This window comes from Dermochelys coriacea, chromosome 2 (assembly GCF_009764565.3).
Source record: "Dermochelys coriacea isolate rDerCor1 chromosome 2, rDerCor1.pri.v4, whole genome shotgun sequence".
NCBI classification, from domain to species: Eukaryota; Metazoa; Chordata; order Testudines; family Dermochelyidae; genus Dermochelys; species Dermochelys coriacea.
The window spans coordinates 216,326,483-216,342,795 of record NC_050069.1 but is presented as its reverse complement, the minus strand read 5'-3'; the positions used below and the strand labels follow the sequence as shown (position 1 = coordinate 216,342,795).

Genomic DNA, 16,313 nt, shown 5'->3' with positions numbered 1-16,313 from the left:
TGGACTACCTATCTGAAATCCCTTAGGACTCAGGTTAATTAATGAGACTCATCTTAAGGTTACACATGATCTATTACTTCCTCTAATTAGAAATAATAATCCTGATCATTATGCTGGTTAGCTAGAAAGAAGTAAGATTAATGTGCTTAACTATGATTAATAGTCTTCTCTAAGTAGCACAGATCCTCAATGCCACTGAGTTACCTGCACTTTCTTCTGTGATTATGTTTTTTTCTTGATACTTTTCTAAACAAAAAAATAAATCTCAGATGCAATTATTTCTTTTTCAAAGCTTTTATATTTCAAAGTCCAACCATATTATCATAGGTAAAAGTTCTTGGACCATCTAAATAGCCTAATAATCAATTTCTATTCTATTCCATTCTGAAAAAAATAAGGTCTCTTTCAATTAATTTCTTACAGCTTTTCTAAATGACTTTTCTAAATAATGTAGACATTTCCAGATAATTCAAAATGCAACCTGAGATTTAGACTAAATTAGTGAACGTTTTCATGCCTTAATTTAATTTAAAGAAGGCCTTCCTGAAGTTACAGAACAGGTCACTCAAATTATCTGGGCCCAATCCTGCAATAGAAGTCTTGCCATTGCTTTCAATAGAAGACCAGACATCTCTTTAAAATGAGGACCACACTACCAATCTCACAGAAATATGAGGAGGATCTGTTAATGTTTATATAGTGTTTTGAGACTATGAAACAGTAAATAAGTGCCAATTATTAAGTTTCTGATCCAAATATTTGTCTTCCAAGTTAAACTGCCTGAACACCTGTTTTGAGTAAATTACTGACGGCAGTTTATATATTTGGATTATTATCCAAATATACATATATATATATAGTTGGATTATATTGATCCAACAAAGTATAAGCATTTGTTATTACTGTGTAATTAAGTAGTAAAAAAACAAATTAATCGTAACTACAAAAATTTAGCATCAGAGTGTCTTTATACAGAAAATTAGGACACCAATATGAATGGACAATTTACTATATTTACTGAATTTATTAACCAAATCTGAATCGTTACATAAATGTTCTTAGGAAGAACTATAAAATAAGTTCAAAAACTAAAACCCTCACAAATCTGGAGAATCTCATAGACCCATAGGCTTTACAACCAAAGAACTATCATGATCATCTAGACTGACCTCCTGCACATCACAGACCACAGAACCTCACCCGTCCACCCTGTAATAAATCCATAACCTCTGCCTGAGTTACTGAAGTCCTCAAATCTTTATTTAATGACTTCAAGTTATAGAGTGCATCATTTACTCTGGTTCAAACCAGCAAGTGACCTGTGCCCCATGCTGCAGAGGAAAGTGAAAACCTCCCAGGGTCTCTGCCACTCTGACCTGGGGGAAAATTCTTTCTTGACTCCATATATGGCGACCAGTTAGACCCTGAGCAGATGGGTGAGACCCACCATTCAGAAATCTGAGAAAGAATTCTCTGTACTAACTCAGAACCTGCCCCATACTGTATTCTATCTCCAGCCATTGGAGGCATTTGCTAATAGCAGTCGTGGATGGACCATATGGCATTTTAGGCAAGCTCATCATCACCATCCCCTCCATAAACATACCAAGTTCACTCTTGACACACATTAGGTTTTTGCCCCCACTACATCCCTTCAAAGGCTGTTCCAGAAGTTCAATTCCCCTGATGGTTAGAAACCTGTGTCTAATTTCAAGCCTAAACGTATTGAAGGCCAGTTTATATCCATTTGCTTTTGTGCCAACATTGGCCCTTAACTTAAATGACTCCGCTCCCTTCCTGGTATTTATCCCTCTGATGTATTTATAGAGAGCAATCATACCTCCCCTCAGCCAAGCTCCTTAAATCTCCTCTCATAAGGTAAAAAGAAAAGGAGTACTTGTGGCACCTTAGAGCCTAACAAATTTATTTGAGCATAAGCTTTCATGACTAACATGGCTGCTACTCTGAAACCTCTCATAAGGTAGATTCTCCTAGTCATCCTAGTAGCCCTTCTCTGCACCTGTTCCAGTTTGAGTTCATCTTTCTTAAACACGGGAGACTAGAACTGCACACAGTATTCGAGATGGGGCTGTAACAGGTTGGACTCCTTAGGATGCCACCTGATGTGCTGAGATACCACTGAGCCCAATTCTATGCCAGTTTGGGCACCCTTTTTACCTGTCTTGCTATCTTACCTGTCAGGCTATTAAGCCTCCTCCAGCACACACACAGGCAGCGCTACACCCAACTGCAGAATGAAACAGACGCTGAGATCAGTTCTGGGAAGGCTCAACTTAAGGGACTTGCCCCCAGCACACAGGTGTTCACCTCCCTTGGCATGCGCAGACCCAAAGATATATTATAAAATCCGCCTCTTCCCTCAATGTGGAGGAAGATATGCACAACTTCTCCTCTCCCACCCAGTTAGAAATTACAGAAACTGGGTTTAATAATAAACAAAACAAAATTTATTAACTAAAAGGCAGATTTTAAGTGGTAAAAGGGATAGCAGACAGTACAAATCAGATTACTAAGCAAATGAAACCAAATATGCAAACTAAGCTAGTTTCACTAAAGAAATTGGTTACAAATAGTATTTCTCATCCTAGATATTGTTGCAGGCAGATTACATAAGTCTTGAAAGGCAACTGCACTGGTCTCCCTCTTGAGACCTCAGGTATTATTACTCACAAGCTAGATGATCGTCCAGCTTGAGTTAAACCCTTACAATTCTTGATAATAAATGGACATGAATCGGACATCAAGAATTGTAACATTCAAAAACCAGTAGGAGAGCACTTCAATCTCCCTGGACACTCATAACAGATTTAAAGTAGCCATTCTTCAACAAAAAAAAATTCAAAAACAGACTTCAGTGAGAACTGTAGAACTGGAATAATTGAAAATGTGAACACCATCAAATAGGCTTGAATAAAGACTGGGAGTGGCTGAGTCACTACAAAAAGTAATTTCCCCTCTACTGATACTCACACCTTCTTGTCAACTGTTGGGAATGGGCCACATCCACCCTGATTGAATTGGCCTCGTTAGCACTGACCCCCCACTTCGTACGGCAACTCCCTCTTTTCATGTCGCCTACTGTATACCTGTCTACTGTATTTTTCACTCCATGCATTGATGAAGTGGGTTATAGCCCACGGAAACTTATGCCCAAATAAAGTGTAGTCTCTGATGCCACAAGGTCTCCTCATTGTTTAAGCTCTTTCACAGTCCATTGTCTCTCCTAATGGCCATTAGTCCTGTCTGGCTTTTCCACTGGTAACCTGAAGGGCTGATTGGAGTTGACTCCCAAGTAACACATTTGAATACGATACATAGTTAATATTCCTAACTTCAGACGAAAATGATACAGGCATACAAACTGGATAATTACATTCAATAAATCACAACCTTTCTAATGATATCTTACATGAGCCATAAAGTATATTTCATACTTGCATAAAGTATTTTCAGTATGTCATATTCATATCATAAATATTTTCATAAAGAATATGGAGTGAAACGTCACTGAGGCCTCACTAGGGCCTTGTATGATGGTAATAACACTTCTCTTTCTCTACTGGAAAAACCTCTCCTGATGCATTCTAGTATTTCATTAGCCTTTTTTCAGGCCCACATTCATACTGGCAGTTCAGAGTCATTCCTGTGATTGACCAAGGTCTTTTCTCCTGCTCTGTCACTTCCAACTGATACGTCCGAAGCTTGTAGCAAAATTCTTGTGTTAGTCCATAAATGCATGACCTTGCATTTTGCACTAGTAAATTTGTCCCATTTCTACTCCAGTTTTAAATGTCATCCAAATAATCATGTGTGATATTCTCGTCTTCTCTGTATTGGTAATACCTCCCAGGTTTGTGACATCTGCAATTTTATTAGCACACTCCACTTTTTGTGCCAAGGTCACTTAATGAAAATGTTAAATAAGGTTGGTTCCAAGACCGATCTCCACTAGTAGCCTCCATCCAGCCTGATAGTTCCCCTTTCAGTATGACCCACTGTAGTCTTCCCTTTAACCAGTTCCTTACCTACCTTTCGATTTGTGTGTTTATCCCCACCTTCTCCAATGTAACTAATAATTTCCAGTGTGGAACGTATCAAATGCCTTACTAGAAATCCAAGAGATTAGATCTAATGCATTTCCTTTGTCTAGAAAATCAGTTATCTTCTTTAAAAAAAAAAAAAAAAAGAGAGAGAGAGAGAGATCGGGGTTCTCCTGGCCTGATTTTTTGTAAGGTCATGTAAAACCATGTTGTATTTTATCCCAATTACCATTTACCTCTGGTCCGTAATACTTTCTCTTTCAACAGTTTGTTCTAAGACGTTGCATACATATTGAAGTCAAACTAATGGGGACTGTAGTTTCCTGGATCACTTTTTCTTCCTTTCTTAAATATAGGTACTATACTTTGCAATTCTCAAGTCACAGGGTACAACCCCCGAGTTTACAAATTTATTAAAAATGCTTGCATATTGGATTTGCAATTTCATGCGCCAGTTCCTTTTAATATCTTGGATAAGATTCCAGGCCCCCTGATTTGGTCCCATTAAATTGTTTAACTTCCGCCTCAGATGTAGTAATTTCTACTTCCATATCTTCATTCCCATTAGCCATTTGCTACTGCCCCCCAAACTCCTCATTATTCTTATAAAAACTGAGGCAAATGTATTCGGTTAGATGTTGGACCATACTTATAGTATCTTTATTTTCCACCCCATCCTCTGTCCATAGTGGTTCCACTTCTTTCCTTGTTTTATTCCTATGGCTAAAGTACCTTTTATTGTGGCTTTAATTCCTTTGCAAAGTCCAACTCTGCTTGGCTTTTGACAGTTCTCACTTTTCCCCTATACTTTCTGACCTCCAGTAGGTAGCTTTCCTTTATGATCCATCTCTTCTTCCATCCTTTGTAGGCTTTCTGCTTTCTCTTAATATTTTGTTTGAGAAGCTTGTTCATCCAGTTTGGTCTGCAACTCTTCCCTACAAATTGTTTCCCCTTGCTTGGGATGAAGGATCTAGATAGTTTCTGCAAGTTTGTCTTAAAGTAATTCCAAGCTTTGTCCACATTCAGTACCTTAACTTCAGTCCATTTAACTTCCCTAATTCCCTTAATTTTTTTTAAATTGCCCTTTTAAAATCAAGGGTCCCTAGTTGCAGATGTAATTTTAGCTTACAGTGTATTAAGTCATGATCACTCAACCCAAGGATGCCCTTTAAGTAATTCTCGCTACTTACCAATACTAAATTTAAATAGCATTCCCTCTTGTTGGTTCAGTGACTATTTTGGTGAAGAAATCTATTGGCTATCACATCCAGGAATATCTGGTCTCTATCATTATTAGTAGCACTTGTCCTCCAGTCTATATCTGGGATATTAAAGTCTCCCATGACCACACAATTCCCAGTAGTATTTATTTCATTAAAAATATTAAAGAAGTCTCTATCCCTTACCCAAATCAGATCCTGGAGGTCTGTAGCAGACCCCAAGCACTATATACCACTGTTGTCATTCTTCCCCAAAGTGATTTGACTCAAACAGATTTCATTATATCCCTTACACCAATTCTAATGTCTTTACAGTCTACCTCACTATTAGTATACAATACTACTCCACCATCTTTACCTTTATCTCTGTCTTTCTTGAGCAGCACATACCTGTCAGTACCTATATTCCAGGCATGACTACTATTCCACTGTGCTTCCATTAGCCCTATAATATCTAGTTTTACTTCCTGCACCAGTAGTTCTAGTCCTGCATTTTGTTACCCAGGCTCCTTACATTGGTCTATAGACATCACAGTTGTCTCTACTTGGCTTCACCCAGATTCCTTGCCCAAGTAGGTACAGTCATTTTACTGCCAACTGCTGCAGCATCACACAAGGAAAAAGGGGGGACTTTGAAGTACACAGGATGATCCAAGCCATTTAAGACTTTAAAAGTTAAACCAATACCTGAAACTGCACCTGAGTGCTTCTGAAAATTCCAACGGAAACACTCTAATGGGCCCTAAGGTACTACTTGGGTCAGGTAGATTCCAAGAAACAGCTTCCTGGCCAAACAAATAATAAAAGTACTTTTCAACACTAGCACTAGCAGGGCAACCTAAAGTAGTAAAGAATCCATAAATCCACCAAGCTTTGAACCTGTCTTACCAAAATGCAGGCAAACTCCCTCAACCAAAGGCATAGATATCACTTTCTTCTAGTTGTTTAGCCATATCTTCTAGTGTTTCCCTGACCTACTACTATAAACTCAGGCTCATATGGACAGCCTCAGCAATCTTGCCTTCAACCAAGCTTGAATCCTGGTAAGAAACAAGGTATTACTCTATTATTGTTCATATAGTTCCATATGCGTGGCATGGTGCTTTACAAAATAAATAAAAATAGAGTACCTTCACCATGTATCAGATTAATGGAAACACAGAGCTTAGTGTTATCTGCAAAGTATGGACAACATAGGCTGTACAATCAGCTATTGAGGGGCCTGAATCATGCTTTGTCCTGGTATTGGTACATTTTTGTGGCTAAAATAATTTAAGAGTTTCAGAAGTTCCAGCAGTCTCATTCTAGAGAGCTGAGAACCAGTAGTGAGAATCCTGCACAGATGACATTCTTACAGAAAGAAAAGGAGTACTTGTGGCACCTTAGAGACTAACAAATTTATTAGAGCATAAGCTTTCGTGAGCTACAGCTCACTTCTCGGATGCATTGGTGGAAAAAAACAGAGGAGGAGATTTATATACACACACACAGAGAACATGAAAGAATGGGTTTATCATACACACTGTAAGGAGAGTGATCACTTAAGATAAGCCATCACCAACAGCAGGGGGGGGAAAGGAGGAAAACCTTTCATGGTGACAAGCAGGTAGGCTAATTCCAGCAGTTAACAAGAATATCAGAGGAACAAGTGGGGGTGTGGGGTGGGAGGGAGAAATACCATGGGGAAATAGTTTTACTTTGTGTAATGACTCATCCATTCCCAGTCTCTATTCAAGCCTAAGTTAATTGTATCAGTTTGCAAATTAATTCCAATTCAGCAGTCCTCTCCTTGGAGTCTGTTTTGAAGCTTTTTTGTTGAAGTATAGCCACTCTTAGGTCTGTGATCGAGTGACCAGAGAGATTGAAGTGTTCTCCAACTGGTTTTTGAATGTTATAATTCTTGACGTCTGATTTGTGTCCATTCATTCTTTACGTAGAGACTGTCCAGTTTGGCCAATGTACATGGCAGAGGGGCATTGCTGGCACATGATGGCATATATCACATTGGTAGATGCGCAGGTGAACGAGCCTCTGTAGCTCACGAAAGCTTATGCTCTAATAAATTTGTTAGTCTCTAAGGTGCCACAAGTACTCCTTTTCTTTTTGCGAATACAGACTAACACGGCTGCTACTCTGAAACCTGTGATTCTTACAGAAGGAAACATTTACATTATTGTAAGGTAAATTGTAGTATTTTCTAATACTTAGAAGTATTGGAAATATTCATATTGTACTGTAGGAAATGGTTCCTTTTTAAGGTTGCTCAGTGTGTTGTCTTCTCTTAATCTATAAATGCCCATATATAAAAACAAAACAACAACAACAACAAACCCACAACAACAATCACACCTGAAGTCCTTGTCCATCTACAGTGACAGAATTTGCTCTTTGCATCTTAGTCCGTTCTCCCAATTTGTTCATTTGCTGGGGGCAACTCTTTTCATTTTTCACAGTTGCCTGTCTTTCCTAGAAGAAAAGTACAAAAAGGCATTTTAACATGGAATACAAGTTTACTCTAGCTGACATAGTGGAGCCAAGTACGAGCTTTTTCACTAGAGGCAAATATTCAGATCTTACATTAGTGAAAATGAGATCTCAGTCAAGTCACTATGTGACGTTTGTCTACTTCACACAACATCTATTTATGTGCCTAGATGTGCCACAGAGGCTAGGCAATAGATAGATGACAACTGTCCAATCACAAAACAAATGCAATGGTGTGAAAGATAATCTGATATGTATTATCCCCATCTGCCAGGTCTAGGTTCTCTAACATGGAAGCTAATCACATAAAATCCTAATAATTTAAAATGAAATTCTTTAACAGATCACTAATCTCTAGAAAACTGTTTCTGATGCAGGACAGACAGTTTAAGGACACTCATTGGGCACTGGCAAAATATACTCATACTTTCAGGTACTGTAATAAACTGACAATATAGATTTAAGAGAAATATTTTCTTTTAAAAAAAGATACATTTTGTAGAATAGGGAAACAATATACAGAAAGCACAGCTAACCTACATCAGACTTCTAAGAGGTTGGCAACTTCTGATAATATTGATGCATAGGGCATATGGGTGGGTGAAAGACAGAGAAGATACAACTCTGTAGAAGGAGAAATACTGTGAGATTTGACAACCAGATTTTCAACTGTTATCAACTAGTTTCACCAAACTTTGTGATACCTTTAAAATTAAAAAGAGGCAGAATTCTACTTGTTCTCTGTATTAATCATTTATTACTCTATTTATAAATAGATCCATCATGTCCTTTTTCACATGTCCACAAAATACAATGCAAAATGATATGGCAGATCTTGATTACGTAAAACCTGTATCCCCAATCCTGGGCTGTGCTCCATTAATTTTACATCACTCCAGACATACAAAGGAGCTTTAAACTAGCCAGGGGATTAGACTGGCACAGAACTACCTCAGCAGGAAACCACATGAAGAGCATTTTTGTGCCACTCCCCCATTCCCCCCAACTGTGCTCAATAAGCAATGTATTAAATGCCACAGCTTATGTTACATACTGGGGCAAATCAATCCCTGGAGTACTTGAAGAAAAGCCAATGGGGTTTCACTGCAATTATTTTGTCCCATTCTTTCTAAAGCAGTTTAAATTAATTAGTAAGAGATTTTGACACAGATTCACTGGCATAGCTGACAGGCATTCGACTCAGTACAATGCCTGAACAGAACTATTGTTATTGGGGTTTAATTGGGGGCAGCAGAGGCTTTATACCATCATTGTATTCCCCAAATCAGGGGCTGGGCAGGGGGTCATTCTTGCCCTGGCAGAAATTAATGCTCCTAGTTGCCTTTTGATGCCCTAAGTTGTACCTGGCTGCTTATGGCCACAAAGAGACCCTTTCAGCAGCCAGGGATTGCTGAAGGACAGTAGCATTCTGACCTCCAATAGGAGCCTATGAGTGTATAGCACAGAACAGATATGGCACTCTATGCTTGCAGGATATTTTCCCTACACAGGAAGAACCTTCAAGAAGCCAGTTAAGTTGGCCTTTTGGATGCTTTGCACTTCTGTACCAGCACAATAGGATTATAATGGGCTGGGAAGGGGCTCCCTGGCCTGCCCCCCACCCCCTCCCCCAGATCCCACTGTCCATTCTTTACCCTCTAGCACTTGGGGAAGCTTTCTGAGGCAACCGCACAGGGACGGAGGATTGGCTCCTCCTCTTCCCTTTCCCTTGTGAGAAAGGAGGATCTGTCTGGAAAGAGGGCCAGTCTCTCAGACAGCTCCTGGATATTCTGCTCTAAGGGCTTAGTCTCCCAGAGTCTATTACCCCTTCGTGGGGTTTACTTTCTACCCCTCTTCCTAGGACATATTGCTTCGCTGTCAATCAAAACGGTTTGGGTTTAGAGCATCTTGTGACTGCTTCCTACTCTGCTGGACTACCTCTGTTATCCTCTGTCTCTGGGTGGAGCAGCTTTCTTCCTGTTCACTACCCCTTCCAGTGGTAAATTCCTCCTTTTAATCTCCTGCTCCTGCAGGCTGAACAAGCCTTCAAGGTACATCTTGTTAGTGTGGAACATGCCGTGAAGAGCTTGTTAGTCTCCTCCATACCAATGTGAGGACATGCTCCTTCACAGGGCCCAAGAATCTGGCATGTAATTTAGTTGTTTAAATACCAAAATACATTTAATGCTTAGTCAAGGAACAGATTAACAGTGTTGGCCAGGCATTGTACAAGCTTACCTGAACAGCCTTGGCAATGCATCTCAGCACTGACCTGCAAAACGCACACACTCTCTGTGTTGTCCCGAGACTGTCAATAGTGCATGGCTTTTATGATTTTTACAAATTGGGACCAGGATGAGACAACCAATCGGATTTTCATTTTTTATCTAACACAAGAGTTAAACTCAGGTATGCCTTGCACTGTGCCACTCACTCTAGTATTTTTAAATGGGAAATCTGGTAGTGCTATGAGTGAAGAGAGACAATTTCAAATATTAAAACAAATTCTGCACAACAAGAAACATTCTAAACAACTTTGGAAATAATTATTATCATCAACATCAATCACTCAAAAATTAATAAGAGCTACATGAAGAGAAAATAACTGAGTTAAGCAGGATTTTGTAATACCTTGATGCAAAAGATCAAATATGGCTATTGATGTTGAAGTATTTTCAAAGATCAAATAATTTGTGGGTGATGTACAAAAATGGTTTAAGGACAGAAGTCAGAGGATTGGGGAGAATTCAAACTCTAAATAGTGTCAAATTGAGTAACACTGAAGATAAGGGAAAGGGGTAAAATCCAACATATAAAGGGGAAAATAATTTCAACAGAGAAAAAATAAATTGTTTTAAAAATAGGTCTATTCCTAATATGTGCTGTTAAAAATCTTTTTACACCATGCTGTTTCTCAGAGAAAAAGTATTTTTACATTGCTGAGAATGGTCTTAACAAAAGCAATGTTTACCACAATGCCAAACCTGCTGTTATTGATCATTCACAAACTAGATGCAGCAAGTGATGATTACCTCCAAGCACAGTTATTGTTGGTTTTTTTTTAATCCCAGCGTGAGACACAGATAATAGCAAAGCCCCTCACTTGGCACTATGGCTGATACTTCCATTTCCAGCAACATCCTTTATCCAGCTTGTATTACTTGTAGTCTGGTTAAGAGAACAATTTGCCTAACTGAACAAGAAAGCTTCTCCTGCACAGTTATACTGTAAAATTTCTCCATACACTGGAAATAGAAAAATCCTACAGGCTTTAACAGAAATATAGGAGTTTTCTGTAGCATATCTATACCCTATAGAGTATAACTGAAAATGTATATTCCTGCTAAAGAATCCATTAGGTGTTATGAAAATCTATAGAACAGACATTATCTACTATAATCTATTGTTTTACAGTGATTTCTAAAAATGTATATTTATTTTGTATTAACTTCTATAGGATTTTCCCCCAAGGGACTGCCTCAGTGAATCTAATACCTGCTTCAAAAACGGTGTTGCAATACACCCATCAATCCCAACTGCAACTCTAAACATCTCAAATGTACAGAACCAAACAGTGTTTCTGTATTATGAGGAACCTGCTGTCACTTTTCCAACTGATGGTGGGATCACATTGCTGGGGCAGGGATGGAGTGGCGGAACCAGAGTTAATGGCATGTTGCAGTGTGCTTAGGATCATGAATTGCCTTATTTTGGTCTGGCAGTACCCTAGCCTATACTCAGCAATATCTGTACTTCCTGCCATCTATCTTAGGTACATATAGGCCACCAGAGTATGTCACGGGGCGGGGGGGCAGAAGAGTGTCCTCTCTGTAATGTTTTGAAGGGGCAGATAAGGGACTGTCCACCTTCTATTCCACATGCCTACTGCTAGGCACAGGTTTTTTATGTGCATTGCACCAGAAGGATCTGGCCCATAGTATAGATACATGTATACTATGACTGACATCTTGACTGTTTACTGTATATTTGCATTAATACAAATACAGAAAGAAATTTACATTTGTGACCAAAAAACTTCTCTCAGATTCCCTGGCACTGATGTTTTGTATACTTCTATCAAAGAACATCTAAATGAAGGTTCCTTTCTAGTTACAATTAAAAAGGAATAGTTTTCAAGATTTGAGATATTATTACGATATCCAAGGTTTTATCAGAAACTAAAAATGGCAATTTAAAGAGATAATTTAATAAAAACATTTTTGAATAATGGTGCACAACTTCTAAATTAATGTTAGGCAAAGCTGACACTTAAAATAAATGAAATTGCAAAATGCAGACATTTATTTTCAAGATGGGAGACATTTATACTACAACTATGTTCTATTTAATTATTCTTTTTATTGAATGAATGATGTAGCTGTAAATTATTTTGTCTGATGGACATGGGTGAAGTTGAGTGAGAGTTACTCAATGTAGCACTTTGCAAAGTTAATGTACATTTTGATGGCTTACAGAATCAAATTGTTCTGCTCTCCTGTCCATTCTTCAGGTTGATAACATTCAAAACAACCCCTGTTACACCAAGTGAGTATTCTAATTCTATACATTTTCCCATCTTTCATACCCCTTTTTCTCCCCCTCGCATTCCCCACTTTGTCACACTATCCCTTGGCTGTTAGATAGGATGGAACTTGGATCACTCAATATCACTCCAGGGAGTCACTGTTGAGTACCATGAAGGACTGCCTCCAGATAAAAGAGAAAGAACTTGAAAACTGAAATAGGGCTTTTCAACTGACAATGTAGACCTCCACCACGAAACCACTAGGCCAGCCCCAAAATGCACTTTATTGCAAGAAGAATGTTGCAATATCAAGATCCTTTTACACGTACGTATATGTGGACACCTCTATGTTACACACCTCAGGGAGTGAAACTCTTAAAGTGGGTAGAGTCTGTTGGGGAAAAAAAAGTTTCAGCTAAAACATTAGAACAATAGGAGGAGAGAGGGGAAATCCATTAAAAAGGAACATTAAGTTACAACAGACATACAGAACAATTAAGTGAGCTGCTTTATTCCTATTTCTGATACTCTTGAACAAAAGTATATTCTCACAGCAATATGGCTACCACATCATAATTCATATTTCTGAGAATGAGACTGAGAACACTTGGTTATAGATTCAGAGAAAGAATGTGGAAAGACTGCCTGTGTTGCCCAAAATAGTTTAAAGAGACACCTTTTGCTTCTTGTAAATATTTTCTTCTTTTTTTTTTTTTTTCTCCTTTTGGGTCCTTTGAATCCTAGTCCAAAGCCAGGAGCTTCTGACAAAAGATCTTTTTCTACTAATTGGTTAATACAGTGTGCAAGTACAGAAAGAATTTCTATTTTCTGTTGATAGGCAAAGATATACACTACACCTTTTAAAAAATGAAATTGTGACACTCACAAATACAGCTCTGTCTACTCCCACTAAGGTGTGCAATAAACTGTATTGAAGGCACCTGATAAACTAATAGATGAATGGGCATCTGATCTTCATGAATCTCCAGGAGCAGACCATCATTCAGCAAAAGCTGTCTCAGTGCCATAAGCATCTTGGAACTCAGACTAAGAACGGTCAAGGAAACCTGAGTTACCCATTTATTGTGAGTGGTTTTATTACAAGCTTTTCAATAATATTACACAAACATTGAATGAGAGTAAGAACAGATCAAACATGGGAGAGATTGTTGACATCCACATCTACATATTTTTTAAAAGCAGGCTGCTCTAATCTTGCACCAGCTGCCCTCATTCCCAAGGGGCTATGCCAGCAGCCCGGGATCAATCAGGTACATGGACATTGTGGCCAAACCTCTGTGCCTTAGCTATATGCCTGCACTGGAAGCCAAGAGAGGGACAGCCTCAGAGCTGCTGTGGAGGCTCTCTCTATGTCTCCCAAGGTTTCCGTCAGCAGTCTGGTTACATTAGATATGAGACTGCTTTGCCACAGGAGAGTACCACAAAGTAGCTGGGCTGTACCGGTGAATGTAACCCAAAAATAGCACAGGTAAGTTGTTTAGAACTTTTTTCTCTATTAATTACTCTTTCCCTTGTACTCTACTGTGTGAGCTATTTTGAGAACAAGGGTATATTTGTGCAGAATATGGAGCCTGATGTTTTTGTTACGTGTTTAGATATCAAATTAAAAAAAAATAAGAGTCCTAGTAAGATCACAAACAGATTTTTTTTTTCTGTTTCACATTTCTGGATCATGGGTGCACTTCTTGAGCAATTGAAGACAGTTGGCCTTTGATCTCACAACTCACAGTGCACTCAAAGAATGAATCAACAGTAAGGCCCAAGACAGCATGGCTTATTACTTGCATTTAAAACTAAAATAAACGTATACCATAGTAGCTACTACTACATGATCCTCTAAGAAAGAAGATGCAAACAGAAAAAAATAGATTTAAGATAAACGTGTATTAAAGTCCAATGGAAGATGATCTGAGAAACAAATTTAGGAATGGATAACAGTGATGAGGTGGGAAGGCAGCAAGGTATAATTCAAAATGATTGAATTTGCCATTTCATTGATCTGCCATTTCAGTTTATCAGCATCTTATTCATTTTAACATTGAACTGTGTTTGCAATACAGATAATTAGTTAGGAAAGATACATTCTTTCCTCCAGGGCAATTATTAATTTCAATCTAACTTCAAAGAAATGGAAAAGCTTTTGCTGTAGATAAGAACACCATTGCATTTCGACTGTTTTAGATTTGCAGAGAACTGAATCTGGAATTTGATACTATGTGTTTGAGGAAATACCTTTCTCTGTGTTTTAATCTCACAGTTCATTATATGGTGTGCAGCACTATTGTATAAATTTTGCAGCGCAAGGACATACACAAATAATGCTTACTAGTGTAAATGAAAGTTACTTAAATAGGGTGAAATTTACCCCTGTGCTGAAGCCTTGAACAAGTCCTAGGAACCACTTACCATCTTTTTTGAGGGTTTAAAAGGTGCATAGGCCTTGAGCCGACTCTCTGCACAAGAATGAATTTCACCCATACACTGTACACGAGAAGAACAGATGAATAGTCTTAAGGTTAAGGCACAGGAATAGGATCCAAGAGAACTAATTCCCAATTCTGTTACACGTTTTCTGTCATGCCATTACCAAGTCACTTACCTTTCCTATGCATCACAAATCTTGCTTTTATAATGTGTATTTTCACCAGATGAAAAACAATCTGAATTAATTTATGCAACAGAATGTAAGATAGTGTGATGTATTCTAAGGTTTCTATTGCAATAACTTTTAGGAGTGACCAAATCACTCAGGAATGGCCCAACAATGATTTAGGCAGATAATCCTAACTACTGGCAATAAACCCCAACACCACTACATGCTGACTTTATGGTCAATTTTATCCATTTTATTTCTTTCACTTTTTGATACATCTTAATGTCACTCCACTTTCTCTTTCTGAAACTGATTAGTTACTATGGAAACAATGATGTGTGGAGTTTCATAATATACCCAATGTAAAGTCAATGTACATAATGGTTTACAATGTGTACCTTGATTTGTAATACAAAGTTTGGATTATGGTTTTTAAGATCACTTATGTCGATTGAAGTAATTATATGCAGTAATTCCAATGAAGTTTCACCAGAGTGAAAGTGGTAAGTGACAGCAGAATCAGACTCATTATGTATTAATCATATTGTGCGATTTGGTTGGTTTGTTGTTACACAAAGAACATATATGATTTAGAATGGATAGAGAGGAAAATCTAATTGTTCTATTACTTGTTTACACTGACAGAGAGAATGGTGTGATTGTGCACTGATAAAATGAAAAAGAGAGAGAAGGCACCAAAATGGAGAAGCCAAGATGTCAGGCAGCCTTACTCCTTTTCTGCTTCATATAACAAGCCATACTGCAAAGAGAGGGTAGCTTTTCTTTCTTCTTGGAGATTCACTCATCCCATTCCAATACTCCATTTCTAATCTGGTTATAGTCTAATTCTATACTCATGCTAGGCTAGGATTCAATTGAGTTAAAGACTTTTAAACTCACTGCCAGTCAACTTTATCATGAACTTTCATTATGTGCATGTAATTAATTGGGTCCAATGAACAATATCAGCACTGAGTTATAGACTTTCCCCCCCACCATATAATTAGAATATAATTACCCACAGGATATCAGAATGATGCAAAACCTTTCCTCTAAATGTGCCCTCATTAGGAAACAAGTCTCAATGTACATTTATTCAATCAGTGTGAATTAATTAAACGTTACTGAAATAAAAGAGGGTAGCAATAAAGTGTATCTGACATCTATTAAAAGACTATCACTTGAGATCTGCATGCACAGTTTATAACTAAACTCATTAAGTCAGGCAAGAAACTTCACCATAAAATATACAATATGTACAATAAACTGGAACTGTGAATATGACCCATTTTAACGTAGACAAAATATGTCTTATTAAAACATGTAAAAATTACAGATGAGCCACGTACAAAGTACTGGATATTTGTATGATATGGAAGCATTCAAAGTTTTTGTGTTTCTATACAGTT

The 16,313-nt window shown here is 38.0% G+C and overlaps 1 protein-coding gene across 1 annotated transcript in view; it reads right to left on the bottom strand.

The window, feature by feature from the left end:
- Window positions 1–16,313, bottom strand: part of DGKB (diacylglycerol kinase beta) — a 519,697-nt gene that overhangs the window by 272,097 nt on the left and 231,287 nt on the right. The window contains 1 exon segment of the mRNA XM_038392537.2: window positions 7,631–7,747. Coding sequence (XP_038248465.1) covers window positions 7,631–7,747 — 117 coding nt within the window.